This window comes from Athalia rosae, chromosome 6 (assembly GCF_917208135.1).
Source record: "Athalia rosae chromosome 6, iyAthRosa1.1, whole genome shotgun sequence".
Lineage (NCBI taxonomy): Eukaryota > Metazoa > Arthropoda > Insecta > Hymenoptera > Athaliidae > Athalia > Athalia rosae.
This window is the reverse complement of record NC_064031.1, coordinates 16,047,275-16,073,931: the sequence shown is the minus strand read 5'-3', so window position 1 is coordinate 16,073,931 and position 26,657 is coordinate 16,047,275. Positions and strand designations below refer to the sequence as shown.

The 26,657-nt window shown below is 38.5% G+C and overlaps 2 protein-coding genes across 5 annotated transcripts in view; one reads left to right on the top strand and one right to left on the bottom strand.

Annotated features, from left to right (window-relative positions):
- Positions 1-809: 809 nt before the first annotated feature.
- Positions 810-26,020, bottom strand: LOC105688624 (progestin and adipoQ receptor family member 4). Of its 4 annotated transcripts, none has more exons than XM_048656764.1 (6): positions 25,368-26,020; positions 12,798-14,091; positions 4,910-5,134; positions 4,655-4,758; positions 4,377-4,514; positions 810-4,010 (listed from the first exon to the last, which is right to left on the bottom strand). In XM_048656764.1, exons 2-6 carry the CDS (start codon positions 13,354-13,356, stop codon positions 3,777-3,779), a joined length of 1,260 nt encoding a protein of 419 aa, XP_048512721.1. In that variant the 5' UTR covers positions 13,357-14,091; positions 25,368-26,020; the 3' UTR covers positions 810-3,776. The 4 variants fall into 4 exon arrangements, with proteins under 4 accessions (XP_048512721.1, XP_048512723.1, XP_048512724.1 ...); XM_048656766.1 differs by having other exon boundaries at positions 25,373-26,020; XM_048656767.1 differs by lacking the exon at positions 25,368-26,020 and adding an exon at positions 22,659-22,846.
- The window catches only part of LOC105688619 (dual specificity protein kinase CLK2), a 28,611-nt gene continuing 16,503 nt past the window's right edge, over positions 14,550-26,657 (top strand). The window contains exons 1-3 of the mRNA XM_012405070.3: positions 14,550-14,803; positions 16,360-16,479; positions 19,774-19,910. Coding sequence (XP_012260493.2) covers positions 14,645-14,803; positions 16,360-16,479; positions 19,774-19,910 — 416 coding nt within the window. The 5' untranslated portion in view covers positions 14,550-14,644. The remainder of the gene's footprint in view (positions 14,804-16,359; positions 16,480-19,773; positions 19,911-26,657) is intronic.

Sequence of the window (26,657 nt, the reverse complement as noted above, 5' to 3'; positions counted from 1 at the left end):
ATCAGATGACCGTCATCAGTGATGTGTTTCCTGGTGTTTGAACGTTTTTTTTTTCAGTGTATTGACGGACATTCTATTCATTTCATTTAGAACGTGCAGCTGTTACTCTGCATTTCGGATTTCGATCGTCAAGATTTATATATTTATGTCAAAAATTTTACAATTAGATGATATTACGAACTCAAACAATCGCAATACCATGTAATACCCCTCAGGTAAGACACTATGTATATCTTGTCATGCATTCCACGTCATGTTTTCCAATTTTGGGGTGAAAAATCAACATTTTTTTTTATCGGGGGTTCTATAATATTCGTATGTATTTCGATCTTAGGAATGAATCTAAAAGCCGAATTGATCTATCTATAAAATTGATCGAGTTATCGCCAATTTACCTCTCCAAAAAGTGAAAAATCAAAGATATTTTGATCGGATCTATTTCCAACCGAACTCTATCGATGTATTTGCGTTTTTTACGCAAAAATGCATCGGAAAAACGTTCTGAAATTAATTTTGCAACTTCACATTGTGCTTCTTTTTACCATAAATCGTAGTTTTCGGAACTCTTGACTATTGGCTGGTTCAAAAAATATTTCGGAAAAAGTGGCCCATTTGACGTGAAATGCCCCACATATAAATGTAGAATCGGAAATTTTTTGTACGTGCGGAAACAAAATTGTGCCATACATCAGTAAAATGAATAAAAGATTAATACCATGTTCAGCTCCATGATCGACGCAACTTTCGACAGCCGTTGTATTTCACCAAATGAAAAAAATGCATGAAGCAGGTAAATGAATGTCGTACAATTATATTCGAATTGTTTTATCACCACAATTTTTACGTATAATATTTTTTGGGATTCAGCATCATTAAAAAAATGTTTATACTAATTGTAAGTATCATAGACAATTTTCGTGTCTTAAAAGTCCGAGTTCAAAATCATAAGATTTCATATTCATAAATTTACCGACAACCATATCTCGAGAATAATACTTATATCGATGTAGGCCTGGCTTATTGTTAGTCACAAACTCATTCAAATACTATCATAATCTTGTGTGTATCTCTGCGTCTAAAACAGATTCAATAATGAATTTTCATTCATTTTCATGCCTTCATCGACTGTAGATGATTTTTCGCGTGCAAGATTTCGCATGAAAAGTTCACCGTGAAATATACTTATATATTGCTTACAATTGTATAGATATAAATATGATGATAATAATAATAATTGCTATTTGTGAAGACTAGTATAGGTAGTACCGATTGGTTTGTGAAAAGATCTGTCGCATCTGCACGCTAATGTCTTATCATCTACGTCAATTGTAATTTTATAGATTAACTACTATTCTTTCAAAAGTTTTTTTAATGTCAACTCGTCTTGTTATTACGTTTCAAATAGTCTGGCGGATAAATAATGCTACCTCAAATACTACAGCAGCTAAATATATTTATTAATAATGATATACTATTATCATCAATATTACCATTTCTATTCTTCATTTATTGAATCTCGTAAAGTATTAGCGTTCCATTTAGCAAGGCCAATACGATATTAATTTTAAGTATAAGTTCCTAAAAAAATTTTTATTTTTTTTTCACTACTCAAGCGGGGACCTAAAAGAATTTCACTATTTCAGTACGATCAGCTGAAGTGTATTGGTGTAACGTTTAATAATTACCAAAAGATGGTATAACGTATCGTCAGCCTTATTTGCACATCTGTATTCGTCGCTAATTCATTATTATTATTACTATTATTATTATCTACTATTACTATTATTGTTATCGATATTATTACGTTTTTTATTGTTTGCGGTATTGATTGTAAAATCACTATCGGAATTTTCTAATATATCTATAAAAGCGGGGAAATTTTTTAAAATCACGAGCGACAAATTTTTTCGTAAATAAACTAATATGGTCCAACTAATTGGTATATATCATATAATATAATATATTCGATCGAAATTTCATAATTCTATCATATCTTGCTACAATTTTTTAATATCGTAACGTAAACGTCACAATTATATCACAAGAGCGCACTATAATATCTATAGCTAAGTATAGATGTAATAATATTTAGTGAAAATTGCCGAAATGAAAATTAATATCTTCGAATCGCAAGAATCCTCAAGCTTATCATTACTCGCCTTATAATTTTTGTATCTACTTGTTAGTCTCCTTTGACTAACTATAAATTTTCGTTTTCCTTTCATTTCTTCACATACATCTGTAAAAGTTATAATATCGCAACTATTGCACTCGAAATAGATTGGTTAAATATTGTTTGGAATGTTTATGGAGCTGCACTTTCATGAATAATTTTTTTGTCAACTCTGCCAAACTAATTCGAATCAACGTTTCTTTTTTGTCGAAGTATTCGTCAATCCTCGCGAGCTGATTCCCTGTGCTACGAAGAATCAAGAATTCAAAAGTTCTTGGGAAACTCTAGGATATCCAACAGGATATATCGATACTCATATACCTATAGTTCAAAATATGCACCTATCTAATGTCACGTAAGTAGAGCTACGTGTCGTGTAATGATCAAGGTTCGTCGAATGAAAGCAGATATTTCAATGCTTATAAATTTCATAAGTTCATTTCACGAATAAATGTATAGCAGTCAAATAATTGATTATTTTATTATGATTCTTATCGTAAATATGAAGACTAGAGCTGAGACACGTGTATATTTATCAACCACGCGTCTCATAATGTAATGAAAATTTTTCCTAAGATATGAATTATGTTTGGGGTTCAGGAGTGCCTCCTAAAATCGCCTGCAACTTCAAGAAGCACTAATGGCTTCCCATCTTCCTTTATATGTATAATTATATATTTTTTTTTAATATCTACACTCGACTTATAATCAGTACTAAAACTTATAATACAAAAGTGTGCTATATTAACAATAAGTTTGCAACTTCACTTCATAAATAGTCTTGCAAACCCTTAGAATGATTACATATTTTTACTAGCCAATGATTAGGTAAGTTTTCAAAGTAATCAATCGAGCCGAATTATGACGTTATGTGCAGCTGAGGTTCATTTCTTCACAAAATTGGTCTCCAAAAATCCAAAAGAAAAATAAAAATACGTGGATCTGCAGGTAATTCACTTCACCAATTTACCCGATTCAATAAATTTGTACTGGGAGTGAACACGCGGTAATAAATCGGAAAGTTTCTTCAAGTTCAATAAAAAATCCACTCCACATGTTTCGATAGAAAATTTGGATCACGTATAAAAAATTAAAGAATAAAATCACAGAAAAGCAACATTTGGCTCACTCATCCTTTGACGTACTGTAAATGTTCATTGCCTGCAGATATTTATGGATTCATAAAACAGAGTGAATAAAAGTAATCAAATAAATATCGTATGCAAATATGGCGAAATATGTATTGTAAAATTTTTGAGTTTAGAATAGAATATCGGTAGACTGAAATTTCCATAACTACCTCATACAGCGGTAGGTATATACGTATATTATATAGTATTGTATATATACAAACTCGTGCATAGCAAAAGGTAATTTATATTCTCCGACTGCGTCGCACAACTCTTGTATCATATCACAAGGACTGCAATCGGAGAAAAAAATTTTCTATAGGCTGACATAATATTCAGGTTTTTGTTCGCCTGACGGTCGTTCAACTACGATGGAAGCCTTCGCCATAAAAATTTTTATTATTCATATACGGTACTATCTGCTTCAGACGTATAACCACCTGTGCTCAGGTGAATATAAATCGAATCAAGGATCACAGTTCTTCGTGGTTCGAAGAAAATGTCGTCGGTGGTTCGGCAAAACATACCGACGGATTTGACATCCATGCCAAGTCTCTCAGGGTAGCGGCGTGCATAGAGTACACCGCCATAACAACCATCATGTGCATTATGTTATGGGAATTTAAAAACAGATCCACTTTACCGGGTATCCATTTTTCCGGAATATGTAACGCCCCCACCGCTCCCCCAGCTGCAGCAACAAAATCCTGAAAGCGCAATGTTCAAATGTGTGGTGAGGACATGTAAAAAAAAAAAAATGTCTCCTATATTTAAAGTCCAAGTAAAAAAGCTCAAAAAATTTTGGTCTATTTTCTAGATCGTTCGCATCTAAAAAAAAAAAGGTACCCCAAGGAGCTTCGATTGGGCTGAAAATGAAGCTTATACGCCTCTAAGTTTTCTAGAAACGATCAGTTCATTAGAGCAGATGAAAGGTGATCTAAAATTAAAGCCTGAGCCTTTCTTGTTGTGCAGCGTTGGAATATTCTCCGCCGCATTATACTCTTGAAATAATTCACTCGTATTTGCCGAGGGCTCTACTCGTTACGAGTATGTTAAATATAATATAGACGTACTTGCAGGACTAGGTGCGTTAACGCGGTAGGAGATCCTCCGCTAATCCCTAGGTATCTCAGCGTCAATACGAGCATTCTCATCATAAACGGAGGTGCGAAACACAGTCGTCTTTCCCATGGAGACCAAGCGTTCATGGCCTTCAAACGGGATAAGAAATTATTTATTCACGCATTCATTCGTACGTAGGTGCAGTAGAGTCTACAGAGCTTACGAAACATCGAATAACCAGTTGGATTATTATCGCGGTCATCGGGAGACCGAGTAAACAAAAGCTCACCTTCAACAGACCCCAGAAGCTGAGGACGCTGTACGTCAGAAGACAGCAGTGCCAAAGTGTTTCTGGTAAACAGTGTACAGAAGCTGCGATCATAGGCAGAGCACCTGAAACGAAATTACAATGTTCTACTAAACGTATATCATGTGAAACCTGGGGGAACGGCTCGAGATCGTATTCGGTTCGAAGTGCGTGGCGCTCGAGTATTCGGAAATTCATTCTACGCTTTGAATCTCGTCGAACGGAATCAGTACGTACCGAAACTTTGACTGATCCAGATACCGAGCATGTCCAATTGCAAAAGCTTCTTGTAAATGGCTTCGCCTCTGTCCAGATTCATGAAGAGATGATAAACGAAAGATCCTATCCACGGGCTCACCGCTCCGATCAGATGACACCAAGATAAGAAGGCAGCTAGGGGACCTTGGCTTCCCCAGGGCAACAGGCTGGGGACGGTAACCAGGATATAAACCACGGGTAAGCCTGAAAAATCATTCACTTCACGACCATGTGTTTTAACGTGTTTAAAATAATGATGATACCAAAATTAATGCTGCACCGTGCAGATCGTAAAGATCATTGATGAATTTGTGCGTGTCTCATTAGAGTCATTTTGACGATTATTATGCTGGGTAACCCCATGTACTATCAGCGGTAACTCGATTCTGTATAGGGTGCGGGATATCTGCACGTTCGGTAATGAGGATATATAGAGTTAACTTATGTAACCGAACGTTGTATACCTATACAGTGTGCAGCAGCAGGTGATTCTGATATTATCACGTGTGTATTACCGTGCTCCGTTATCGCGTCATGTAGCTGCTGCACTTTTAGAGGATATGTGTAACGCTATCAGTCAGCGAGACGAAGAGTTTTTCGTTTCATTTTTTTTTTTTTCTATTTATGGCGAGTTCAAAAATTACGCGTAATGCGGTATTTTAAATTTTTATCTTCGCACGACCCCCAAGGAGTTTATTCGTACGAGAAATGATAAATCATTTTTTGAGATCCATCACGCGATTGATGTAAAAACAAGAAGCGAATCTCCAATTCATCATCCTACTCGACGGATCGTGACGTTTCCGGCCATGAATATGATTCGCTCGTTGGTTGTGTATATACCGTATACATATACGTATATTTCGGTGGTTTGCAATACCACAATCGATCGGAAGGCGGTTTGCGAACGTATATACATATACCCACGACTCCGGTCTTTGCATTTGTAAGACTTTTTGCGTCCTCGAAAGCCCCAATCGTTTATTCCGGATGATTGACACCGCGCTATACATAAGGCGTACCAAAACTATATTCCCGATTCTTCGGGTATCATGAACTTCCGGGATTCGTTCGTTCCAATTTGACCCCAAATACATTATTGCTCGCGTGCGCTGAGTAATACTATAATATATACTTGCACAAAAAAGCGTCTGCGCCGTAGAACTCTACTCAAAATATATGTATTAAAAATAAGTACAGGTGTAAAAAAAATATTCGCAAACGCCCCTGCACACGCGTATTTAAATTATGCAATACACATATCGTACCCTCGTATTTTTTTTGTACCTTATTCACCCGTTGCACGTACACGTGTAGCTGCAGAGATGTATGGATTTTTACGCCGGCCAATCGTTATGATCCCGAGTGAATTCTCAACCGATAATTAAGAAATCGAAAAAGCACGAGTCACGTTTTTTCTTTTCCCGTATACCGGAACTTATTAATTTTGGACGATGATGGTATGAAAACATATTATTGCGGGTTGTAGATATGTAAAATTGCGAAAGTTGGAAAATGGATGAGATTTCAAAGGTCAAAGAGCTTATGTATAGCTGTATATAAGGGTATCTAGCATATATAATATATCGCGGTACGAGGGAAGCGCTACAATAGAAGTTCACTTTTGAAATAAGCCTATTGAAACGCGGTAGAAACTCTATATCACGTGACATTCAACCCTTCGAAGGCCGCATAAGCTCGAGTAAAAGTATGTCTGTATTAATGGATTTGAAAATGATTAAAATCCGTGTTAGACAATTTCTTCTTTTTCTTACGCAATTAAACAACATCAATTACCATCCTTTACACGAGCTGAAACGACCAAAAGAATTTTGATTACCGAGTCGGCGATATAGGACCTCCCAAAGATATTCCGCGACCTTGAAGTTTTATGGAAATGAACTTGCACGAAAAAACTAATTACCAAAGAAAAACTTTGAAATGTAAAGAAACCTCTCCAGACTAGACCCTGCAGGAGTACACGTTTCGTACAAATTAAAATAACAAGGCTCACTTACATTCTCCGCGAATATAATAATACATAAAATTAATTCGCTCCTGGTGCTTTTGGTTATTTAATTTTTTTTTTTTTATCTTTTTCGAATTCACCATAATCCCATTATGCTGTGTTCAGAGTATAGGTACCCTGCATAATGCAAATATTTTTTCCTCCCATTTGTACAATCTTGAATTTATGTAGTTAAAAAAAGCTCGCAATCAGATCTGATAAAACGGTGCAGCTTTTACATCGCCTCGTTGGTTCCATTCGATTAACGAACGATATTAGGTATTGTAAATATTTAACTCCACGTGCCCGATTTTATCGCAACTTTGCCATAATATACTACACGTGTCAAATTGTGCTCGCGTTATACAATTTTCGTGGTATACTTTCAATGATCCGTACGTTTAGGATAGGATCACGAAGGCCTCGCGATACTTGTGAAAAAAATTGCAGCATCGCGCGATTCTTTGCTTGAAAAAAAATTTTCACCCTCAACGATTCCGAATAGATGATCGTGTCTCTTTTGACATCGCGTTATTACGATTCGTGCGAATTCTTTGCAATTACGATCAGCGAAATTCGGTTTTTGATTCAAGTGTATAACCCAGCGCGGTATATCGATGATCAGTCGGTAACAACCCAACTTCACTTCCTGGAGGGTGCGATGGAAAGTGCAAAAAAGTCAGGGGAAAAAATATAATGAATATGTGCTGGAGAAAAAAAAAAAAAAAAAAAAGGATGAAAAGAAAAGCACTCGCGAACGCGAATATAACGTGATCACAATTGCGGGCGTCTGCACGCAAGAGCTGTTTTCTTTTGAGAGGGAGCAAAAAATATAACATGGTGTATAAGTCGGGCGTGAAAAGCGTAATTTCATTGTTCTCTGCAACCTGATTAACTCGATCCAATTAATGTGAAATATATGGATATTTATGAATTATTGTTACAAAATATTTGAATGCTTTTTTTTAATTCCTTCAACAAAAATTGTGAGGAATATATCATCGGTGTGAACGTTGAGATAGCGGTCGCTGAAATCGGTGAAATTATGAAAAATTAGTTCAGATTAAATACAGAAGAGCTTATGTACCTCTGCGAGGCACAACCTATACAGATGCATCGATTGATCGTTGACGCACGTTGAATGCAGGCTATGGGGAGGATAATATTATGATCGTAGATAGGGCAGGGGTGGGTGTATCGTAGCGTTGACAGCGGTGGCGGAAGTAACGTGTGTATAATCAACGTCATTTATGAGTCATGAGCGTCGAAGGTTAAGAATCAGAAGGAAAGGGAGGGTGTATGGTATATTATCTCTCTGACAAACTTATAATCATTTTCAGTCTTATAATGTATTTGTTGTTCAACTTCTTGTAACGTATAGTTATTTCGAATCATCCCTCCGAGACACGGAGTTTGTCTTTCGATTATGGAGATTTCGACCCGAGTTGGATTTGCACAACGATATACATATAACAGCAGCCTGTAATGGCGAAATGTACGCGCAATTATACGCGTATAACTTTCGTTCGACTTGACAATCTAAAAATTATTCTTCCCCATCTCGATAACACTTCTTCAGGGGATGATATTCATTATTCAGTAATTTGGAAGGCTAGAATGTCAGATTTCAGGACGAGGGGTTTATACACGAGATAAAATTGGAGTGATTAATTGAACGGTTCGGTTTTCGCGCTCGACCGACGCCGAATATATCGACTCGAAGAAGCGAAACAGAAAAATGGAGACTTTTAACAATCAAACCACGCGGGTGATTTATAACGCTGATCGAATAATGCGTTCTCCATTTCAGTATACCTTTCCATTCGTTCCTCGCACGCATAATTTTTTTTGTAGTTATTTTTTTTTTTTATTTTCATCTTCACGTCGCCACGATAGTTTTATCCGATTGAATAATAATGCGTCTCTTCGACCGATGAAAAGTTCAATTATCACCCGAGTATGATATCTTTTCAGAATAAATCATCAATAAATCATCATATCATATAAAAATTAGCATACGGTGGGTGGGAAGAAACTGATCATATTCACGAATCTTATACCGGAATCGAGAAAATATCAAGCAGATTCGGTTGCCCTAAATTCTAATAATAAATCTCCAGCGAGCATCGGCCTTCCGGTGGAAATACGTTGGTCGATGCCAGGTATTGGTTATACCTACACGAGTAATACGAGTCACTTTCTCACGACTTTGACATATTTTTTAAGGATATTTGAAAATATGGGGGCCCCGACGTAGACGCCATTGAATATCAAACAACGTATACTTTTATTGCGTATCTCATCCCTTATTTTATTGATTTCACGTCAGTCCAGATAGAAATAAAGAGGGAGAAAAACAGTGAGACAGTTAATGCAAGTATGAAGGCAATGTTTGTCTTTCACGCTTCGCTCCCTCCACGTCAATTATGACAGAAGGGTGTTCTACGTCACCCTACATCACGGATAACGAGCAATTATCCCTCGATAACTGAATGCTTCTGAATGGTAAAATAAGACAGACTCCACTTCACCAGCTATACACCAATTTGTAATTTTTACCGAGCAGGTCATAGAATTCATCGCATTTTTCGCTGCGTTTACCTAGTTGAAAGATAATTTTTTTTTCTCTCTTTCGCTATCATTCCTCGTCCATCGAAAATTCAAGAGATTTGATCCAACGTCGCGCAAGAACCGCGGCGAAAAGAATAGAAGTCCGCATTAATGGTTGGCGAGGAGTAATAAATTTAACAGCGAACGAGGGTGAACGATATTTTAATTTGAAAATGGAGTGCGATGACTTTTTAATGCGTCCATTAGTCCGACCGGTTCGAAGAGTTTAAAATCATGGGAACATCGGCGAACTCGCGGATTGTTTAAAATTGATTAAACGTCAAATGTGGATCGATTTATTGTTCCTTGATAAAAATCTTGTCCGCACGTTTCACTCCGCGTTGACCTACTCTGGGTAGATAGGGGCTATAATTTATAACGCATTACAAATATTATTTTCACAAAAGAAAAAATTTAGGACAAGCGGCGAACGATTTATTTTTAATCGAATTTAGAAAAATTTTAAACTCCTTTAAACACGGTTATCCAGTTGAAAATATTTCTAACATCGAATGATTCATGAGTCATCGACGTCCCTCCTCAATACTAGACCGAATCTCGGTGATCGTAAGGAGAAACGATACATGAGGTCATAACCCTTTCAATAAAAAGAGAATGAGCACCTCGCTAGCTCTCTCTTCGCTTCTTAAAGGCATTTATAGTAGCCCCCCAGGGCATGGCGGTCGAGTCACTGATCCCCGCTAATTATAATGGGTGTACGTGTTAGATAACAAACGTTCAATGGTTACATGCCTCCGTAGCAGACAGACGTACGAACGTCTCTTTGAACATCTAAAAATATCTCATCTAGCAGTCGCGACGAAGAACTTCCGGGTTAACTTCGTACAGGTACTCATTGAATGGTACAGGTATATTAATATCACTCCAGATATTCCACCGTGTCATGGATTACCTCTGAAGAGAGGGAAATGATACGACGACAAACGAACAGACCTGACCTACGTCAACAATTGAATAATCAATCAAATGAGGTGACAAGACGTAATTCCATTCCCAGACGAGACGAGACTCTTTGTAGCGATTTTATTTTTATTTCCTGACCTTTCGAGAGCTTTTCAGAGATTAAATACATACGTGCATGAGACCAGGACGAACTTCGTGCGAAATTGATGATGTTCCATTGATTTCTAAAAGCAGACTCTATCCTATACTTATATATACCTCGTATATACGTGTCATAAAGAGCACAGGTGCGATTCGACGAGCTTCGTCGACACCGCCCGCATTTTTTACATCACCGTGCCGAAAGGTGCAGAATTTCGATGAAACTGAAGATATAGCGACAAAAAGAAGAACCCTACAGGGGTTGTACCTTCACCTTGTTCTGTACTTGACCCCTTTCATACTTCTGGTTATTCTATACGCACCTATACGCTTTTATGCCCTGCAACTACCCTTCATCAAACTTTCAACTCATCGAGTACGATCTACTATTCCTCAAAATATCAAGTAAAAAATTATTCCACCTAATGATTACTCGATCGATTACACGAGTAGATGATTTTGGCTTTCAGATTTGGATTTCTGAGCTGATTATATGAGAGATTACTCCTGAAGAACCAAAAAAAGATTCGATTTTTGAGCAAAAAATAAATCATTGTTTTAATTGGGTTTAATATGCTTTTCTTACGTGTTTTGACCTCGGGAATCCGATTCTGGAAGAAAAATTGACCTATCTCTAAAATTGACTGAGTTATCGCCAATTTTCAGCTTTTTGGGGTCAAAAATAAAAAATTGATTTTTTAGTCTATCTTAATGTAATTTGAGCTCAGGAATCCGAATCCGAAAGAAAAATTGATCTATCTATGAAATTTATCGAGTTATCGCCATTTTTTGGCATTTTTTTTCATAAATTCGAGGATATCTCGAAGGGAAAAAATCTTAGCTCAATTTGGACGACGGATTCGTGTTCCTGAGGTCAAAATACATAAGAAAAGTGCCATACGATCAATTTTAAAAAATAAAAATTTTTGGCCAAAATTTGAAAAAATCGTAAGGGGTACCCCTTGGAAAAATCTCAAATTTTGGCCAAAAATTTTTATTTTTTGAAATTGATCGTATGGCACTTTTCTTATGTATTTTGACCTCAGGAACACGAATCCGTCGTCCAAATTGAGCTAAGATTTTTTCCCTTCGAGATATCCTCGAATTTATGCAAAAAAATGCCTAAAAATGGCGATAACTCGATAAATTTCATAGATAGATCAATTTTTCCTTTGAATTTGAATTCCTGAGCTCAAATTACATTAATATAGACTAAAAAATAAATTTTTTATTTTTGACCCCAAAAAGGTGAAAATTGGCGATAACTCGGTCAATTTTAGAGATAGACCAATTTTTCTTTCAGATTCGGATTTCTGAGGTCAAAATACGTCAGAAAAGCATATTAAACCCAATTAAAACAATGATTTATTTTTTGCTCAAAAATCGAATTTTTTTTTGGTTCTTCAAGAGTAATCTCACGTACAATCAGCTCCGAAATCCAAATCTGAAAGCTAAAATCATCTACTCGTGCAAGTTACCCCACTCGATTAATTATTTATTCAAAAAACGAGTGGGCTACGTCAAAATATCAAGTAAAAAATGTTTTCCACATTTGAAAGATTTTCTTTTTTGTAAGGTACAAATTCTGCCCCCATGCTAAGGAAATAAATAAAAATAATTTTTTTCCAACCCACCCTAATGTGCACGTTCTACTAGCACCTAGTAAACCAATCGATAGTGCAACTTTGCAGCAGCTATACCCTGGCTAGTATCTTGCTGAATGGTTTTCAAGCGGACTTCTGTTTATTTTTTTGCTCATCTTCGAAGAACGGTCATTGGAACAAAATACACAGCGTTTTTGAATCGATACGTTTTCGATTCAGCGGTTGGATTGAAAGCTCAAGGATCATGCCACCCCTGACTTTCATCCTACGCGGTGTGAATTAAAAAAAAGCCACCCCTGAAATCGTGACAGTTGGATCGACACAATCTTCAAGCAGGTTATTCAAAAGTATACGGAAAAAATATTTGACACGTGCAGCAGCTGGAGCCGTAGGATTTTCGCGTGGATTCCGCGTTCATTACTTGAGGAATGTAGGTCAATCGTTCCCTGCAGAAGCACAGCCGCACGCGAGTAATGAATCTCTAGCGGATTACTTACCTATAATAATTCGGTAAGCTTTTTTTTTATTTTTTTTCAACCCTAAACATTGGAATGCATGATACAAAAGACACGTGACTTACCATGCGTCATTATGTTGATGGTCTCATTGTGCACGTAAAAGAGACTGGCGATGCACCCCCATATCGTCATCACGGGTCTGTACCCCGTGTAGATGTAAGGGTTGAATTGTAAATGCCGAGGCATGTCGCTCCATCGTAAAAGAATTGCTTCCTTGTATTCTTCCTTCTGGTCCGATGAAGAAGAAGAAGAAGACGAAGACGTCGACCGTTGTTTAACGATGTCATTTTTATCATCGGCGATATTTTCTCCGCAAATTCGTTGAAGTTTTTCTTCACTTCGTTCATCCAACCCCTTGGATGGTTCCGGGTCGTCGGTCGTACCGCGAACATCCTGAGGATCTTGTTTTTGGGAACCTGCAGCTAGGAGTTGATCGTTCAGTGAACCGTTGGTCGTTGCGAGTTGTGCCAAAGTTGCAGCCGAAGTCGTAGGGGGATGAGCTTTTTTGTTATTCCCCGCGGAAACGGTGACCCGATTGAAGCGTTGACCGGTCGGTTGGTATCTCGATAAACCAACCGTCTGATTTTTAATCGAACTGTCACCGCCGTTTACGGTACTCATCGCGTTTATCGTCCACAAATTTTCGATTCACGCGCGGCAGTTTGTTTGCTGCGGTGTTGCTCGAATAACGACAGGACGACAGCGTGTCACCTGGACGGGAAATACAGTTGTTCTCGCTGCATCGCGCGTGGTACTCCTTCGCCGAGGAGTTCGCGTATCTGTGCGACAACGTCGTTGACGTCTTCCGTTAAAATGACAACTTTTACGACGATGTTGACGAGCCACCCCCGTCACTGACTCGAAATTTACGGTTCACCAGCGACCGGTCCCTCGCACCGACACTGCAGCTGCTGTTCGACCCGCAAACTAGTTGTTTTTTTTTTTTTAATTCTTTTACAAATTTTTTCGATTTTTTTTATTCTCCTTTCAAAATTCGCCGATCGAAGGAGAAGTGCCGCGGGGACCGGGACCGGGACTGGAACTGGGACACCGTCGGAAACCGACTCCGAAACGCTGCTAACTCGCAACCCCCGTTCTCGCTAGTGTCGAAGAGCGTTGCCAAGGCGACGATATTGATTACTACCGAGATTATCAGCGCTCCGAACGCGTAGGGGGGTTCCACACAAGCCTTGAATGAAACTGTTCGGGGAAGAGCGTCTGTCGTGCGGTGCAGCTGGGGATGCCGCCCTCCCCCCCCGAGAAACCACCCCTACGCGTTATACTTCCGCTTCTTCTTCGTTTCATACGTCAGCGATTATGATCGCCGTGTCATCTGGGTATCGAAAAAGCGAAACTCTGCAAGCAAAAAGGGAGCAAATGAACGCAAGCGAATGAGCAGGGAATCGAAAAAGCGACGAGGCGATGTACGAAGGACTCGCGTGAACGCTTCCCGAATCATCGCTTTCGGCGTTCTTTCATTTTCGAGGGCCGTCGTTCGCCCTCCGTTGATCAACCTCTTCGACCTTACGGGTAAACATCGAGTCCAAGAATGGCGAGACCCGACGTTGGCTGACTCGGGACTTTGGTGTCGTCGGTTGGAATTCTCGTCACGACTTCGATGTCGGGTATAGGAAGCAGCTAGTGGAACGATGTGGATCGGGCGCAGGCGCTCGCCGTTTGCGACGCGCATGTAATAAAACGCGAGCACCGGGTTCTCGGATGCGTAGATCCCCTTCCCCTTTAATTTCCTTCCTTTCCTTCCTCTCTCCGTTCCCCATTACTCCTACTATCTTTCCCTACTCCAAGACTACGCTCATATTCCCGCGGGAATGGATAGTGCGCACGGTCTTATCGCATAAAGTTCACCATAGGCTACGCTCCTTCCTCATACCGACCCCCTGCACGAGGGATGAATCGGGCCCTCATCCTACTCGGACGTAATACTCCTGCGGCCACGATTGCCGGGGTTGCTTACAATCCAACAGCGAAAACTTCGCTGCAACTCCTGCAGCTACAGTGCAGCAGCATCGGACGTTTCGAATTGCCAAGGTATCGTCAGTTCGCAAAGGTAAAGTATGCAATTTTAAAAAAATCTACGTCATCTGGTGCGTTATGATTATAACAGCGACAAAGCCATTGCCTCGATCATTTCCATAATATACCGATATAACGATGATCATCATTAGCTTGGGCTATTTATATGTCATATGCGTAGTTTGTTCGTTCGTATGGGTCGACTCATTCGAATGTGTTGGACGTTGATGGTGAATATCACCATTAATCCCACACTAATTGAAATAGCGTTGAAACGGTATTGGGAACGCGGTTGACCTTTATGCGCCAGTCTGGTTTGGCCCATGGCGCAACTCCACCAACTCCAGACCGATTTTTTCGCCGTATAGCTTTGTTACGTGACTGAAGAGACACGTGACCAAGAACAAGTCCACCCGAAAACGCGTCGATAGCGGCCTCAAGTCCCACCTGACTTGGGCCCATGCACGCGGAAAATAGTGAGCGATGCGCTTCGAATAACTAGTTGATTTAAGCGTTGCACCAGCGTTCAATCGTGCGTATATTATAATGCTAGCTCATCGCCAGGTTCGCGCCCCGCGAAGTGTCTCGAAGATTTTGTTCACTCTTCTGAGATAGAAAAAGAAAAAAAATTCGAAATAACGAAACAAAGGATTCCTCGTAGCAACGTTATTTCTATCTACGTCTATGTGTTCTCGGATTTTCGCTGGTGCTTTCATCGCTGAGATATTCGTTTCGAGTTGTGCGTCGTTACACAGTTGATGGTACGTCTTGATTTATCATAATGCATTTTACACCTTGAAATTATGGAAATTTTTCGGTATATTTTATCCGCTGTTCACAGGCGGCTGCAAGTCCGTCTCTAGAGTTTCCATTTGGTAATCTTGACGTCGGTATTCGAGGGAATCTGAAAATACATAAATTCTGTTCGCACCATGGTGTCAGTCGAACCACAGTTAATTTGTTTTTCACGTTACCGTGGAGAGTCTCGCCGTTTCGGGTTAAATTTAACGACTTAATGATCGCAGTGGTGATTCCGATCAGGAATTACACGTTCTTAATTAGTTCGGATCAATAATCGTCATTTCGTGCATCGTATGGCTTTGCAACACGATCATGCGTGAAAGTGAGAAGCTTCCATCAAAATCCACCCCATCAAATCTCGAACTTCAGAGGTTTCCCCTATTAATATCGACCCGAAACTCCTATACTATCGCTAATGAAACCGAAATCAATGTCTACGAAGTGCTATTACTTTTACGGTTCTTTTCCTCCACTGTGTCACGAATATATCAAACGTTCCGAATCAAAAGCGATAAAAAACGAATGGATAAACAACGAATGACACGCATGTTCCAATAAAAGTATAATATATTAAATCTTTCGCAATATATTCGGTACAACGATGGCATATTACACCTCGACGAATCGAAATTCCGTACAAGGGCAATCTCAAATATGAGTTGTGCACATGATTATGTTTTTCAAAATTCTTCGAGCAATAAACGAAAAAAAAAAACCAAGTTCACGATACAGTTCCAAAGCTTCGACGCGCGTTACACGCATTGATGGAGAATTTTGTATTTGTTGCAGTGTTTCTGCAGCGAATCTTGGATAGATTATGGCTGGCGATTAATATCCTCAGCGTCGATTGGCCCTAAACGCGGTGCTCAACAGCAACCAAAATTAATCAGATCCACCTCAGAGAATGAGGTATACATATAATACTTTACGCTCATCTATACAGTAATTTATAATTATTTATACTAATTGAAAAAACTAACGTCGTTTCAGCTGATACTATTTGGTTAAAATAAACTGCGTTCTATATAACACTATATAAATATACCACCTCCGCGCACCTGCATACATATCATCACTCTAGATAATCTAGTGATGCTGCACATAATGCCTTCGCACTAGATGAACATAGCATTTTGTTCATTTCTGCCGTCAATCGAATACTAGTGCTATAGTATTACCATAAAAGCGTTATTCCATTGAATCAGAAGACCAAAAAAACTGTGGAAATTACGTGAGTTCGAGTGGAATAGATTGAAAATTTAATCTTCGAGGTAATTATAAATCTTCGGGGGTACATGCTCTGAGGAATATACCTATGATTCGCGAAATTTTAGAAAACTTGAGTATTCCGTTTACGCAGGAGGGTGTTACTCTGAAAAGCATGAGAGAATTATCAGGTTCATGATGTAAAATGCATGAATTTTGCGCGAGAATAAAAATTATTCACAAGGTTGAATTGGCCGAACCAAGTTCATTTTCGAGTCGCGTAATTTCTTCTGCTTTTCATTCATTTTTCGAATGATGTTCTATTTGGGCAGTATCCCCACTCTCGCGTGAGGTAAGCCCTTTCGCTTTTCAGCCCTGGATATACTTTTCATATCGCGCGAGCAACATGTTGATAACTAATCTTATCGTGAAGGAAAACTATGATTTCATATTTTATTTGGAACATACTATCGCTGAGAGAATCTGCGCGGAAAATTTACTGTTTTTAATTTTCAAATATTGCACCAGAGCAAAATGATTCAAATGAGAATCACTGGCTATCAATCGCTTTCGTATCAACGACCGAAAATATCTTTACTCCTATGTATTGCACGCGTTTAGTATCAAATTCAACATTGAAGAGAAAAAAGTAGTGCTTGGTAATGAGAGAGAATAATTACATAATAATTTTATCATTTGGCGGGAGGGGATTTTCACCGCCTAATTTTGATCGTTCCATTCGTACTTACAACCTACTAATTTTGGTAGGATGGCGCTACAGTCGCATGGAACGTACCTACAAGTAAAATGAACGTGTTTGATTCTGAACCTAATATCCCCTGCAGTTTGAGCATCAGTTGCAACGTCAGTTGTAAGAATTGTACACGAACTTCTTACATACGAAACGACTTTTGAAGAAGTTGGTTCGTTGGGTAAGTTCGATCATAGCGCGGGAAGCGAGGGACATGTTGCACGCGTTGTTAGTTGGCCCGAAGCCGCATCGAACGAAGTTTGTGATTTCAATCATCGATGAATCTTAGAAATAATTTTATACCAAGAAGGAAATGTTTTGGAAATTGTGGCACACGATATCCAATGGTTTCGGCCAAATAATGAAGTACTGGAAAGCCGACGAACAGGTATAGTTGTATGTTATATTTCTTGCCAAGCAGTATCATGAGTAATTTTTACGCTTCGTTTGGTTCTGTCGTTTGGTGTTGCTCGTTCTTTTACGATTTACGCCCTGGGGGCATTTCTTGGGCTTCCCGCCAGCCGGTGATCACGTGTTTCACGGCTATAACCTATACGATTTTTGGTACTTTGTATCGTCATAACGAACTTCTTCGTAGGATACCCTGTGGCCTGCATTATCCCTGTTTCTATTTCTTTCGCTCTGGCTCCTTTTCCCCCTTTTCTCAGGTGAGTGCCAAAACCTCTACCCACCGATTTGACCGGGGGTTTGGCCAAAATAACACCGTTTGGTTGTATAGTTTGCATGTAATCTGCTACTTGATACCCAGAGCCTTATTATTTGATTCGGGTAATCGAAGCGATAAGGAACAGTTCAAATGATTTTCTAATCGGATCAGAGATTTGTAGAGTTCACTGACCGCCCTGTAACAACCATTTACTTTCTTTTTTGCGTGTACGCGTGAAAAAAGGTCATTGAAATTCGAAGTAGTGCAAATGTCGCTATTTTTTGAATTTCAGAATTTAATCGATCATCGATCGATAAAAATTTGAATAAATCATGAACCTGTTCGACGTGAAATCAGTGAAAATAAAGTTTTACGATCGTTCACGGTGATTTTTCGTACGAGCTGCTGCAGCGTTATTTTTTTCATATCGTTTTCCGTCGTCATCTAAGCGTGTATCAAATTTCGCGAGGTCTGTTGAAAAGATACGTAAATAAAATTAGTTGGTTCGAATTGCGCGCGTTGGTGACGTCACGACCAGCAGCGCACCGGTTCGAATGCTTCGAGGCTCGGCCTTGCCCCTCCGACCAATCGGCGCGATTCCCATCGATCCGATGTCCTCGTCGTTGTCATACAACAGTCTTGTACGTCGCACGTCTTCACGGTCCTGGTTCTCGTGTATCTTTGATTATATTTGGAACCATTTGAGCATATTTTATATATCAACCGTAAGTAGCCTGAATATGGTACTCGTTAGTTAATTATCTTCTCCGAAATATTGTTAATATCGAGATAAACTTGCGCGTGCGTCTATCCTGGCGGAGTGAGAATTCGCCTCCAAGATGGCCGTCCATTGAAAGTTCTCAACGCCGAGCATCCAGCGTATGGTCATAACAAACCTTGCGCCGAATTTGAGCCGTCTATTATTCCACCACCGCGATTTACCGTTATAAATCGTAATTTTTATCAGCTTTCTACACACGTTTTTTCTACACTCCGTTTAGGCGAATATCCAACATGGATTACCCCTGTTTCAAGGTTGGGGACTTGCATTCACATTGATTTTATACAGTCTGTGTGCACGTTATAATTTCAATTTTTCTGAGTTTCCTGTATTATTTTACCTTTTTATACTGTTATCGTCGTACACTGATCGTCTCGTGTAACCAGTTTCGAGTGATAGTCAGCTACATTTCATTACATTTATACTTATTATCCCATCAAAAGTCTACTCAAGTTATTTCGAATTAAATTTCAGAGTTCTAGTTTTTCACTCCTTATCACCATATTTAAAATCGACATTGCTATTTCTATATTTAGTGGCATTTGCATCCTGCCGTTTCATCTGAGATTCAGAATATATTTTTTTTTCTCAGGGAAGAACTGAGAATATGATCATTCACTCTGATTGTTCTTGTCAGATTTTACGATATTTCTTAACGCAGCTAGTAAATTTGGTTCTGCACCGATATATATTATATCATCATTCGTTCATTTGCAAAAAATGGCATTGTCTTTGTTTGTGAGCCTACATCTTTATCTCGTGAAATTATCACACTAATTTATTAAATTTATCACTTAGATGCCACGCACTAGGAGACGCCATCGTTCACCTAGCAACTCGAGGACTTGTTCCCGTTCAGCAGCATCTCCCCAGTATGAACACAAACGAAGGCGCATCGACAACTACGATAGCCCACACAGCAAGGGAACCTACAGGTGTGTATATTAATCAGTGATATATATTTATGCACATATTCATAATGAGTTTAGACTCATTATATCTATATAGTTGATATGGAGATTCGTTAGTTACATTGATCGTAACTGATCGAATATAACTAAATATGTAGCAAGCGTCGTCATTCGTTATGGAAAGTTGGACTTTCATTACCTGCACAATATATAAATATTGGTATGTGGGCTGTAGTAGGTGGGTGATCATTGATGTTAAGTAGTGAACAGTTGCATGATTCCAATTTATTTTCGAGATGAATTGCATATGAAGAAAGTCTATAATTTATTTACGGCTGCAGAACACAAGCTACATCATAGTTGTTCATCATTGCAATTCGAATTTGGAAGTTTTGTTTTATTACTTATGATGAATCATATGTATGTAATCCTATCCTCCGCTTACAATCGGTAAAGAATCATGCCTTGTTGTGATTAGGTACTATGGGTTATCAAAAACTCTATCCAAGAGATATTTTTACTCACACCCCGTCAAAGAGTAATCACACTACCATATCAACTCTAATCACTTTGTAACGTCATTTTGTCCCGAATATTCGGCCTCAATTTCTAAAAAAAAAATTAAATATGCCGTTGCAGTTATAGACCATTAAAGATTATCTCTTCATATATTTTTTAGAGATATACGAACGAAATCTGATCAACTCATATATATTCAATTGATCATTTTTTTTTTTTTGCTAATTCGCTGCAATGCCTATTGCAGTCTTTGATATCGCATCCCTCGTATTGATCGAATGTTATGTGCCTGTACACCGTAAAACCTGTTATAAAAGACGGTCACAGTTTCGCCAATGTCTTCAAACTTTTTTTGTAGGATCGATGAGAAAACCACGATAATTATAAAGATAGAAAAATCTTAAATTAAATGGGTTACCCGAATGTTAGTGAAATTAGTTTTGTCGTACTGAGATGTTTTCATGCATCGATATTATGGGTGAGCATTTAATTGACCGTCTTATGCCTGCAGTAGATAACTCCCTGTTTATAAAGGATCTAGACTTTTTATCGACGATCCTAATTAAACGACGGAGTCTCGTGCGTGTCAGCGTTTGTATGAGGATTTTATTTATTTCGTTCCCCACTATATTTTTCTTCAATTCTTCACTCCATCTAATACGATCATGTATGTTGCTCGCGCTCTTATTACAGTGGAATCTGTTACATACTTTGGATCCAAATAGTTGGTATAATTTACGTCCGTAATGTACATAATTATACCAGAAGGTTCGTTTAATCGAGCACCTGCTATAGTGTATTTAGATAATTGCCGCGGGGCGTTGCCTCATGCAAATCCATTTTTTTTTTTCTCTTTCTCGTTTCTACGTGTTATTTGATGGTACCAAAAGGTTTATTCACGCGTAACATTTATGCTGCAATAAATATTTACAATAAAAATTCAAATTCCGAAGTAACCATGAACCTGACTTTCAATACATATATTATGTGCCTGTATGTAGATGGTATGCAGAGTTTAAATAATCAATAACTACGGTCACACAGATATTTCAATATTCCGATCCCTCAATTGTTTGGAATTTTATCTGTAAATATGTTTGTGAAAATGTTTTATAATTGCAGCGTGTGAGGTATCACTGCCTATCTCTACTCCTCTTTACGCAACCTTTTAAGGAAACGAATCTCTTTCGTAATGGTTACTCATATATAGTATTCATAATTTATCATCCCGTATCATACTCTCAACCGATGCGATTATTAATCGTTTTACGATCAATCTAAACAAATTATTTTATATTTTGTTCACAATTCCCGTGATGTGCATATTTCCAGGTATATATTTTTGTACGGTACCCACATTGCCGTATACACCCTTCGTTTGCGCAAGACTTTAGCCTGATGCGGTTAATACAACTATGTAATTCAACCCATAGCGTTCAATTGTGGAACCACTAGATGTGTGTATTATTTTTTAGTTTTTTCTCGGTTCTTTTTTTTACTGTATATGTGCGGCGTTTCATTTAATGAGATAATGTTCGGAGCAAAGGGAAGGACAAAACGCTCTGGTTCGTGGCCAATGCCGTGTCCAAGGCGAGCTGTGCTCTCCACTTTATTTGTCCGTATAGTAGCGGCGTTACATACGTCAGAACCAGAATGCTTCGTGCTACCCGATCTACGCGAACTCTTGCGATCTTCCATACACTGTATGCCAGTCAGTATGTGCTTTAGACGTGCATCAAGTAGGTAGAATCAGAGGACTCCGACTGTAGTGGGTCACGTGCCAGTATCAAATGATCTGCAACTGTATAGTCACATGAAAATTTTTCACCACGATTTAAATGTTTCTACGTGACTCTCTGATTTCTTTTTGGTTTTTTCGTTAATAACTCCGAATTCCATGCTTGCGACGAAGTGTCTCCGGCATGATCTCCTCACCGATAAATCCTTTGTCAGGAAGTGTGTATAACATGATTTTTATCCTCACGTCGAAATTAACGTGAATGAATGCCGGTTAAGGAAACAAGTTTGATATTTCTGAGTCATGGGAGTTTTTGGGAATTTTTTTGCTCTTTTCACCGTGTAACGTACAAGTAAATCATTGTACCGGTAATTGTAATTGTACAACGTGTCAATCAATTTGTTAATCCGGGTTCGTCAGACTCGAAAGATGGAATTATTTCAGTTATTTCGACATTTTTCATTTTATGGTATCCAGTCGTATGAATATCTGCGTAAGGAGATCGAATTACTTACCGGCGAGAATTAATGATGAATTAGAAATTCGTAATTATCGAAGCGGAAGTGCAAGCCATTGTGTCCGTTCGCTTCGCAAAACCCTGTGGACGACGGCGCAACAAGACGTGAAGAAGAAAAATAAGGAGCCGGTATATAAGTGGTATTCGCGCGTCATTAACGTTCCTTAAACATATCTGCCCGGAATATTAGATTATATTCGGTCGTATATTTTTCAGATATGTGCCTATATATTCAGCTCACCCGCCTGTCACCCTCGACGAATTTTAATTGAGACTCCGACTCGCGTTTACTCTCGTTGAAAACATTTATAATTTCAATCGTTCTTTGAATTTCACGCGATCATATTTTATGAAGGTATTATATAAAGCTTTCACTTAGAATGTGAAATGTAGTTTGTGCAGAAATATGCACGAAAGAAAGTAGTGAGATAGGAAAAAAAGTGTAATTTTGCTGTGCATATATTTCATACGCGGTGAACGATATAATATCTGAATGTTGATGACGAGTGGATGGGAAACACCGATTAGCTAGCGTCGAGTTGAAGAAAATAAAAATCTGATCACCGCTTCGGAAATGAGCTTGAAATTCAGGTTTTTAAGTGGTTCGGCTTTTCAAAGTTCCCCAGGGATAACGCGCGGATCATCATTTTTAGTGGATGGGGATTTTACCCGCGCTTTTCGCGAACTCATTTCCCTTGGTACGGATATCAAATTCGGCCGAAAATCCTAACATAATAGTTAAAGAGCAATTAAGTCGGCAAGGTCGATTTCGCAATAACGCCGCGATCGTCCTTATTTGGTTCTGATTTAGTGCGCACATAATTGCCTAAGGCGATACACTTACAATTATCTGCCTTGGTAAATCTATCCGCATATTACATACCTGTACACATTCGTACATTCGTTGGATCATGCGTCAGGATAATCGAAACCGAGTCGTGGCTCTTTCAATAACAGATATTTATTGTTATCTCATTCAATGCCGTTTAAGATGTTCGTTTTCGATATCCTTGAAAAATTTCACCCTCATGCAGAAAAATTTGCATATCCTCAGTCCTTCGTACTTGTGTATCGCTTTTTCCTATCGCTGACGATCATCAATTGCCACGAATTTTTAAGGGGTCGTTAGGGCTGTTTGTAGATGATGACGAAGGGCAGGAGTGGGAAAAAATTTATCATTTCACTTCCGAACGTTTGTGACGTGAAGTCGACTATGAGGGATGCTGGGCATGCAGTCTGTTTTCAGACTAGCTGGACGATATTCTTGCAAATCCCCCGGATTTTCCGCACTAATGCAGAGAGATTAGATTAGGAAATTGCGATCGGATGGGTCTCGAATTGAACATGAAAGATACATGTACACCCGTGTGTTGCGTTGAGATTCGAATATTAGGGTGAGAAAAATTATTCAGTCGTTATAGTGGATCTGGAATGTCTCATTCGTATCGCTTGATTTCGATTGGTAACGATTGAGACTGACGAATTAAAATGTCACGTAAATAAAATACCTATTTAAATATATGCAATGAAAGACTCGTTCTTTATATTGCTCAGTTTTAACACGCGTGCACTATATTGCACGCGAACAATAATGTATAATAATTTATATCCATTGACACAACTTCAATTTATAAAAGTAGCTTATCACAAAACTGCTCGATATGTCCTTCATTTTTCACTGCGAAAAAGAAAATCAAGTAAACTCGATCGATCTCGAAGCAATATACTCACATGAAACAAAAATGAATAAATAAATTATTGATCTTTCACTTTTAATCGTTCATCAGGGATTCAGAAATTCACGACAGACAGGAATATCGTGTGAAATCGGATCTTGATTCTCTCGCGAATTGCAACATCTTTAAACGCGTGTATGGCTAGTAGTATACTTTTACCGTATGTACGCAAGTATACGTACACCATATTATACGATACACGAGTGATAAATAACTCGTTATTCTTGTGTAGTGTACAAGGTATACTTGCTGCAGTCTCAACACTTGAGATACTCGAGCGAAGACCTACAGACCTACATTCAATTCTCGATCAATTTTCTCTCGGATGCTATAAGTTGAAAAATGTGATGTAGACCCCGTCGTGATAGTGTAACTGCATTGTTCGAATGTTGTAAGATTCCCGTGGGTCGATATACGTTACGAGTTGTACCGAAAATTTATCTCTACATTTTCACTAGATGCTGCACACGTGGCGTGGAAACATTGTTTAGCCGATTGTTATGGAATTGCACAATTTTTCTGTTTACGATTTATCCCTCCTTCTTTTTTACTCTGACGGAGCGATTCGGATATCGTGCACATACCATCGACGAGTCATAATTCGACCCTGACAGCTTCGTACTTGATATGCCATTTGCGCCTCGATATATTATATCTACGTTTAATAATAGACACGAACGTTTTCATTTTACATTCAAAAGACCCGCGCGCGCGCGCACATCTGTATGTGACGAACAGAGTCTGTTCTAATCATCGTGAAATTGACGTTTGAATTATCAATATTTATTTTTAACGGATTCAAAAATGCTCCACCCGATTTACTCATCATTCTGTAATGCCTATATGAGCTTGAAAATCTTTCCCCTTACAGAGCGTATTAAAAATATTTTTATTCTTGTTCGCCCATGTTACATCACATAATGAGTTAATAACATGTGAATTTTTTTATATCATATAATGCACTATCATACTCAACAATTTATCCCCGGCTACTTGGTACTTCCGGTGCAGAGGTCATAATATCCAAACCCACTTTATTTAGTAAAACGGTATTCATTTACATTACTTTTTCATTTTTTCTTTCTTTTTCTCTTTCCTCAATACCGTAATCTCCCGTTACACTATATGGAGAGCAGTAACTTACCAGTTACACCGGAATAGAACTAGATTTGAAACTGGTTCGACTTGCTGCTTAGCTGTCAAGAATACCCCAGTTGATGCCGCTGCATCGTACCACCACTTTACATACCTACGTAATACCGTATTAGTGGGTACACCTATCCAAACGTTGTGACAAATTTAGAAAATTTTCACATTCAACACCACCTCTTCCGGAAGATGAGAATATTTATTTTTAGTCCCAACGACGAATCATCGACCACACATTTATTTTCTTGTGTATTATTTTCTCGATAACAAGGTGCGATGCGTCGGTAGAAAATTTTCATTCAAGCCATACTTTTAATCGAATATGGATATCACAACGATTGATGAGTAGCAGACCGGTTGATATTGAAAAGTAATAAAATTGAAAAAAAAGAGAAAAATTTGGAGGGAAAAATAAGTAGTGTAAAGGATCCGCGGAGGATGCCGGTATTTTACGTTGCTCTAATTGCTCCGTGGATGCCAAGGTAAAGTATATAATTATCATCCGAATACCCACCTAATTTATCACTACGTAATGCCATTATAACATTAATGATTTTGAAACGTAAATTAGACCGTCAGCTTATTTCGTTTAATAATTCTCAATCCTCGCGTAAATGTCATCAGCAGATATTATACAAGAGGGAACAGGTGATTCTACCTTCGCCCTATTTCCAGATCTCAAAGCAAAAAAATGCGCTGTTTTAGATGCAGAGGTTTATTTTCAGTCATTCAATTTTTTTCAATCAAAATTTCTCGCAGGAATTGTTTCTATCATCTCATATAGGTCTATCATACTCGCATGTTTCGCGATAAGGTGTTACTTTGTCTACTCGATGAGTCAAGTGTTTCCAAACCGTAGAAATGGGGAAGTGGGTCTCCGATAAAAAGTCGGGTATGCGTATGGCACGCGCAAGTTTATACTGTAGTGGTAAAATTCTTATACACTCGGTAATCTGAATACGTGAACGCGTAGATTCTCAGAGCGAAGTTTTGATTCAAATATAACATAGGTATAAAATGGGCGCCGCGTTTAATTTTGGTAAACTTATTTTACGCTGCAAATTGCTAACTGACCCATATACCGCGTTTCTGCTGCTGCTGCTTGTGCGTTG